The following is an 8658-nucleotide window of genomic DNA, read 5'->3' as shown; positions in this document are numbered from 1 at the left end:
TTTTGCATTTAAACAGCTGTAGCTTTTAAATTTTACATATTACCAAAAAAATAGTATCAACACTTTTGTTAAGCGAGAAACAACAAATCCATTGAGCCGTGATAGCATTTATTGAGACTTTCATTGAGGAGCTACATCCGTTTTGTAAAAATTCGCTTAACTAGCCCCGCCCTACCCTACTGGCAGTTGAAGTTGCTCAACTGCCAGTACATAAGTTATAAATAAAAACATCACAAAGTGGAACAGCACTTACCACATGCTTAAAAGACTGCTAAAACAACGACCAGTAATTCATCTGTTCTCAATGATCGCTCTGTGACAAATTGCTGAGCATGAATGGGCGCGATATAGGAATGCTGGTAGTGATTTTGAGCCCTTTTGAAATAAGTACCAGCTTGCTCTTGCTTTTCTTTCAAATTATAATTGGCCAAGCTAGAATGATGAAAAAGACTTACTACATTTCCAGCTTTCTTTACAATATCATGAATATTACCCCCCCTATCTGTAAGAAAAGCATCCGGGCATCCGTGCCTACAGATGATTTAGTTAATAATGAACTCCGCCGCCACGTCTGCTGATTGATTTGATATCGCCTCTGCTTCCACCCATTTCGTGAGGTAATCAATAGCGACTATATGTACCTATTTCTTTTAAGACTTAACGGAAAAGGCCCTAAAAATCCATCCCTAATAAATTGAACGGGTTTCCCACTGGTATTGGATTTAGTAATCCGGCGGGAGCTTGCTTTAGAGATTTCTTTGTTTATGATCTTACGTAATTGATAGTATCTTTCTTCATGTTATCCCAAAAATATTTCTTATGTAATCTACCGTATGTTTTTGCTATTCCTAGATGAGCGCCTGATAGCGGATCATCGTGATACGCGTGTAGAAGTTCTTTCTGTAAAGCTTTCGGGATAACCGGCAGTTTATTCGGAGTATTAGCACCCAAATCTTTACGATATAATGTGTTATTCTACAATAACAAAACTTCGAGATTTTCTTTTTAATTCTACCGAAACCGCTTCCGGTTTTTCTAACGCCTGGAATATACGGTTAAGCACCGGATTTTTTAATTGCAAAGCACCCAACGTTTCTGAAAACTGTAACTGGAATACGCGGGATTTGCTTGGTCGCTTATTGGATACCTAGATAGCACGTCGGCGTCGGCATGTAATCAACCATTTTTATGTTTTATGTCGTAGTCAAATTCTTGCAATTTTATTGCCCAACGCGCCAGTTTACCCGCGGGGTCTTTATTTTTCTGTAACCAACAAAGCGCGTGATGGTCCGTAATTATTGTAAAGTGCTTCCGCCAAATGAAAGGTCTAAATTACTTAATGGCCCAAACTATCGCGAGGCATTCTTTTTCGGACGTGTTATATTTTCTTTTCCTTTCTAGTAACTTTGTGAAGCGTATGCTATCGAATTCTCGCCTCTCTTGTGCATTGAACAAGTACAGCTCCTAAGCCTATGTCGCATGCGTCCACATGTAAATGAATTTTAGCCGAATCATTAAAGTGTCTAAAACCGGTCGTGAGGTTAAAATCTGTTTCAGTTTATTAAAGGCCGTATCTACGCTTTCGTCCCATTCGAACTTCGTATCCTTTCGAGTTAGGTTTGTCAAAGGTTCAGCAATCTTCGCGAAATCTCTTATAAACTTTCGATAAAAATTAGCTAATCCTATGACTACTCGAACGTCCTTTACGCGTTTCGGTGTTGGAAAATCTACTACTGCCAGGATTTTATCGGGGTCAGGCGAGATGCCCGTTTGTGCTACCACGTGACCTAAGATTTTGATTTCCGAAAAGCCTATCGTACATTTCTCCGGTTTTAGTTTAAGTCCCGCGTCGCGAATTCTGCTTAACACCGCCTTTAATCGCTCGTTATGCGCCGACAGATTAGGCGCCTTAATAATAATGTGATCTAAATATACTAAGCAACTATTCCACTTTAAAACTGCCAACACCCGATCCATGTACCTCTGAAACGTTGCCGGACTATTACTCAGCCCGAATGGCATAACGTTAAATCCCAGAGTCCGTCGCCCGTTATAAAAGCCGTTTTCTCGCGATTGCCTTCCCGCACCGGTATCTGTCAATATCCGCTTTTCAAATCTAATGTTGAGAAGTACTCCGACCCGTTTAATGATGTCAAAATCTCGTCGATTAGCGGTAAGGGATATTTATCTTGCTTTGTCACTTGTTCAATTTTCGAATCTACGCAAAAACGCCACTCCCCTGTCTTTTTTAACTAACACTACCGGACTGGCCCACGGGCCTTTATACTCGCGAATTACCTTCGCTTCAAGAATTAGACTTCGCCGTCTGTTCTTTGAAGCTTATTTCCGCGTTGGTCAATCGGTTAAAATCGTTTCCTAAGATAATAGCTGAATTTGGAGTGTCGATTACAAAAAGTTTGAAATTTAAATACGCGTTTTCATTAAAATTTATTAATATTACTGTGGTGCCTAAAATTCGAACAGGATTGTTAAATCCGAAACTCACAGCCCTACTCGCTTCTAATGGTTTGATAAATTTCTTGTTAATGAATTGTGATCCCGCGACAGATGTCATAGCCCCCGAGTCGATAAGGACTTCTGTTTGTATTTTATTGACCTCTAGTATAATGTACGTCGCTTCTAAAACAGCCGGTTCAGCCTTATTCGGTGACTCTCGCGGTATTTTTACTTCCGCTAATAGCGGCGTATTTGCGGCTGGCGTGCCCGAAAATTCTGAGAGTCGGTTCTGGCACCCTGCGTGTTATTAAATAATTCAGGACAGAATCTTTGATAGTGCCCCGTTCGATTACAATTATGGCAGACAATTCGACCCGTCATCGTCCTATCGTTTCGAAATTGTCCCCTATTCGGTCTATCGCGACTAGTTCTGAAATGCGTAGGGTCTCCGAAACTGTGCGAGCTTTGGTTGACTTGTAACGATTTAATCGTATCCGATAAAGATTCTATGGTATGGCGTAAAGCGCCTAATTCTTGCTCACCCTTATCTAAATCATACACGCACCTATATGCATCGGCCCGTGTATAATATACTTAAATGAAAACGACGATGTTGTCTTAGCCATGTATTTTAAACAACTATATTTTACATAATAATAAAAAATAAAATCAAAAACTCAAATGGCGGGTCAAAAGCCCCCCTACCAGATTTTGGTTATTTCTAAAGCACACCGTTAGATGGCGACATAATTAATTATATTTTATCCATATTCCCGCCCGATGCGTATGCATCCATCATTAACAATTTGTAAAGTTTATTAAAGAATACAACCCGAAGATATATTAAGATATAACCTATGAATTGTGAAAAGAAATGACATGACATATAACCTAGACAATATATAATAATATGTGACATAGTATAGCTATGAATCAAATAAGATATTAATATAATATAACATGATAACGGTATAAGGTTCAAAATTGTAAATGAATATGGACTTATGGATAACTAAATCTAAATGATATACTAAAAGATTTCTAAATGGAAATTTTAATCCTAAGGATAAGTATCATAAATTTTTTAATTCCTATTACTAAATATTTTGTAGTTCTGATAGATAGGCCTTTGACACAAAAGCCAAAACCGATCTCGCATTGCTGTGATTTGCTTGTGTATGCTTAATCTATTGGTAATAACTTTGTCATTTATTGGTTCAGGGATGGCAGTCATAAGGTCTCCAATTAAAAATGACTGGACTTAAATATATAGTATCGGTACTGTCATCGCTTAAAGAGATTAATGGTCTGGAATTTAGTATGACTTCCACCTGTATTAATAAAGTCAAATATTCTTCATAGGTCAAACATGTGGATCCTATAACTCTATGTAAGTAATGTTTCATAGATTTGATATTACTTTCCCAGAGGCCTCCAAAGTGTGGAGCATGGGAAGGTATAAATTTCCATGTGATACCCATATTTGCTACACATTCAATAATGTTTTTTCTGTTGATTTCTAGTTTAAAAAATTTATACAGTTCATTTAATTGTCTACTAGCTCCAACAAAGTTTGTTCCATTGTCACTATGGATTGTAGAACATACACCTCTGCGTGAAACAAAACGCTTTAATGGAGTCAAAAATGATTTGTGAGAGCTCTGTAACCAAATCCAAATGTATAGCTTTTGTTGTCATACATATGTAGATGACAATATATGCTTTAGTTTTAGGAGCCTTTCTTAAACGACTAGATCGTATTAGAACAGGTCCTGCATAATCAATTCCAACTGACAAAAATGGTCGTTGACGTATAACCCTATCTCTGGGTAACGATCCCATTAATTGTTGTGATTGCTCAGCTCGAAATCTTTTGCATTTGATGCATTCTCTAATGATACCCTTAATTTGATTTCTTGCATTTATTGGCCAGTATTTCTTCTTATGTTCATCAATACTGCCTGAGTACCTGCATGAAGTAATCGTTCATGTTCTTGTTTATTATTAAATATGTAATCCGATGTCCTTTAGGTAATATTATCGGATGTTTATGTGAAAATGTAAGATCTGATTGGTCTATTCTACCACCCACTCTCAATATTCCTTCAGAATCAATAAATGGGTATAAACCTTTTAATTCTGAACTTGTGTTCAATCCTGTGTACTTATTACTTTCTAATTCATGAATAATTTTATTAAACTCTTCTCTTTGTGCTAATTTGATTATCGCATTGTGAGCATAATCTAATTCTCTGGTGCTCAAAGTTAATGTATCTTTATTATGACGATATTTTAATTTTAAGTTAAATCTCAAACAGTATGCAATAACTCTAATTAATTTATTAAAACTTGAATATTTTGAGTATATGTTTTCTGATTTTATATTGGGCTGGTTTATTTGCAGCACTTTTAGTTCTGGCATATCTTCTACTGGCACTTCTTCATACTTATTGGTGGGCCATTCTGAATTTGATAACAACCATGTTGGACCAAACCACCAAATCTATTATCAATTATTTCCTGAGGAGTGGCTCCTCTCGAAACTATGTCTGCTGCGTTGTCCTGTGAAGATACATGACTCCATATTATTTCCGGATGTTGTTTCCTGAATCTCTTGCACTCTGTTGCTAACAAACATTTTTAGCTTGCTGGGATCAGTTTTTAACCATCCCAAAACAATGGTTGAATCACTCCACATGAACGTTTTGTGAAAATGTATTGATTACTACTTATGTGCTTATAAAGCCTAGCTAATAGTAGTGCTGCACATAGTTCTAGTCGTGGCAGAGTCACATTCTTGATTGGTGCTACTTTTGATTTGGCAGTTAATAGCCTTGATGATATAGAATTATTGTTATATATTGCCCGAATATAGATGCATGCTCCATATGCTGCCATTGATGCATCAGCGAATCCATGGCACTCAATTTGTTTTATTGGTTCTTGGTTGAACATATACCGTTGAATCTTTATTTCTTTTAGAAGAGTGAACTGATTTTGAAGGGTTTCCACTCTTCTTTAATTGTTGCTGGAACTTCTTCATCCCAATCAGTCTTCTGTTTCCATATCTTTTGCATTATCATCTTCGCCTTGACTACGACTGGGGCTATAAGTCCCATTGGGTCGAAGATTTGGGATATGGCTGATAAAATGGCTCTTTTTGTGAAAGTTCTTTGGAATGCTGATGGAATTGTTGCCTTAAAAATGTCTTCTGTCGGGTTCCATAATAACCCCAATGCTTTAATTATTCCAGTTTTATCATGAAGCACGTATTTTCTAATTCTTGATTTTCTTGTGCAATTGTGTTTAAAAAATTCTTGATTATTGCTGGACCACTTGTGTAGAGAAAATCCTCCGCGGCCAAGCATTGTCACAAGTTGATCAATTTAATATGAAGATCTGCTATGGAGTTTGCTCCTGTTTATTATATCGTCTACATGCAGTCTTGTTTAATAATATCTGCTGCTACTGGTGTACTGCTTTCTTCTTCATCCTCTGCTAATTTATTCAAAACGAATTGCTAACATAGTGTGCGGAAGATGTGCCATAGGTTACTGTTGTTAATTTTATAACAACGAATGTCTTCCTTTGGGTCCCGTCTCCACAAAATCCTTTTGCACTTCTTGATCTTTTTTAGCAAACTTTTATTTGCCTGTACATTTTTGTAATATCTGTTTTATAAAACATACTTCCAGCATCGAAATCTAATTAGTATTGATATAATTCTTGCTGTAGCTTAGGTCCTGTATGTAAGATGTCATTTAATGATATATTATAGATGTTTTAGCCGAAGCATCAAATACTACCCGCAACTTGGTTGTACCATATTCTTTTATAACGGGGTGATGTGGAAGATAATAAACTGGATTTTCTTGAGTTGAATGTTGTATCACTGTGGTTTCTTGCGCATGGCCTTACCGAATATACTCTTCCATAAACTCTGCATATTTATTCAAAAGGTTTTTATCTGATTTAAAGCGTCTTTCCAGGTTTAACAGGCGTGACTTGGCTAGATGGAATGATTCTCCAAGTTCTGACTTTCTATTTTCAATAAATGGTAGACTCACCTCATATCTTCCATTTTCATGTCGGTGAACTGTCTTTAAAAAGTGGTCTTCACAGATTTTGTCCGAACCCTGCATTGGAGGACTGCTGTCTATTTCTTCGATTTGCCAAAACTTTGTTATTTCGCAATTTAATTGATCATTGGAAATGAATCCTACATAACTCGGTTGCATCGATGGCTCCTTATATGGTCCTGAAAGCATCCATCCAAGCTTGCTGTTTTTCAACATGGGAAGTTTATAGCCTAGTTTTATACTACCTTGCTGTATGATTTCAAAGAATAATTCTGCTCCTATTAGTACGTCAACTGGCCCAGGATTTGAAAATGAAGGGTCCGCTAATTTTGTTATTTGGAATTTTCCAGTCACTTACATCAATTTTTCGTGCAGGTAAATTTGTTGTAATTTTATCTATTATAATACAGTTTATTGATCTGCTATATGAGCTATTAATTGAATTTATCTTGATTTTAGTTGATTTAGATACTCCTAGTGACTTGCCCTGTAGTACACTCAGAGTGTTTCGGGAATTAAATTGTGGGAGCTGCAGTCTTTCTGCTAAATCTTTTGTGACCAGGTTGGTCTGTGAGCCACTATCCATAGTGCTCTTGCTTCACAAAGCTCCCCTCGAGTGTTTTCAATGTTGATGATTGCAGTGGCTAACAAAACGCTTATGGAATTGGACTCTTGTGAAAATAGTACCTTTTGCGTAGCTTCACTTCACTATCATTATATACATGCATCATTGTGTGGTGTTTCTTCTGGCATATTTTGCAATTCTGACTGAATTTACATACATCTGGTGAATGAGCAGGTTCTAAACATTTCTCGCAATGGTGATTAAGTTTTAAAATTTCCTGTCTTTGTGTTATTGTAGTTTTTCTTAAATTTGAAGCAATTATATACACGATGTCCTTTTAATTTACAATATACACATGGTTTGTGCTGATTATCTTGAGACACTATATTTACAGATTTGATTTTAACCCCGGAATGTTCTATCTTTCCAGTCTTGGTTGCTGTTTCCAACGCACATGATCTGGTTTCAAGAAATTTATAAAATTTGTTTAATGTAGGTAGCTCTCCTTCTTGTTGTGATAGACTCCAAGCTAAACGAGTATGGTGATCTAATTTATTTGTGAGCTGAAAAACTAAAATTATGTCCCAGTAAACTGCATCTTGGTGAATTGTTACTAGTGACTGCGTCTGTTGCCTCGCTTGGTTCAAAAATGATCGTAGATTTTCATGTGAACCTCGTAGTATAGGTTTTATGTCATTTAGAGATTGTAGATGTGATGTAATTATTAAGTATTTATTGTTGTATCTATCTTGCAGTAAATTATATGCCGTGTTGTAATTTTCATTGGTCATAGAAAGATTTGATATTAAGTCAGATGCTGGTGATTGTAATGTCCCTTTTAAATAATGAAGTTTTTGAACGTCTGACAATTGCTCGTTGTTGTGTATAAGTGAATTGTAAATATCTATGAATGCATTCCATTCCGAATAATTTCCATTGAACTTTGGTAAATTTATGTCTGGAAGTTTGATGTTAACTTGCCTATGTTTTAAATCTATATTTGGTTTGTTTTCGTTAATGCTACTTTCTAAGATATCTTCAATTTGAGCTGACAATTCAAAATGTAAATCAAATAACTCCTCATACTCTTTTGAGTAAGTTCCTGGACATCTAACATCTAATTCAGTTTGATTTTCTTCTAAACTTTGAAGAATCTCAACTAGTTTCTTTTTTCTGAGGATTAAGCCATGTTTGCTATCTCCTTCTCGAAAGTTATTAATAAAATTCTGAATAAGCGCGATAGATTTTATCAATCGAGCCCTTTGTTGTTTGAGCGTCTCAATGTCCGCCATTTTAAATTTTACAAGAAACGCACGTGTAAAATATACGATAGTTTATATATAAATTTGCTACCGCAATTTGTTTAAATCCGTAGTTTTGTATGTAATGGAAAATTATATTGATATATAATAGGAATATGCTCCTAATTCCTATCCCGATTTATTAAATAACCACAATGACAAAGTATACCGTACATAGACTAAACCTTACAAACAATTATACTAAGCAATTTTGAAATGGTTTTAGACTAATTGTGGACTTACTTGTATTTCCAAT

The 8658-nt window shown here is 35.9% G+C and overlaps 1 protein-coding gene across 1 annotated transcript; it reads right to left on the bottom strand.

Annotated features, from left to right (window-relative positions):
- Positions 1-7361: 7361 nt before the first annotated feature.
- On the bottom strand, positions 7362-8393 carry LOC113381050. The gene has a single exon (XM_026620044.1). The coding sequence runs from the start codon at positions 8391-8393 to the stop codon at positions 7362-7364; it is 1032 nt and encodes a 343-aa protein (XP_026475829.1).
- Between the last annotated feature and the right edge of the window lie 265 nt (positions 8394-8658).

The sequence above is a fragment of the Ctenocephalides felis genome, unplaced genomic scaffold (genome assembly GCF_003426905.1).
Source record: "Ctenocephalides felis isolate EL2017-DRISC unplaced genomic scaffold, ASM342690v1 CF-g0.4_SCAFFOLD_02537, whole genome shotgun sequence".
In the NCBI taxonomy this organism is placed as follows: domain Eukaryota; kingdom Metazoa; phylum Arthropoda; class Insecta; order Siphonaptera; family Pulicidae; genus Ctenocephalides; species Ctenocephalides felis.
Note: the sequence above shows the minus strand (reverse complement) of the source record. Positions and strands in the feature narration are given on the sequence as shown.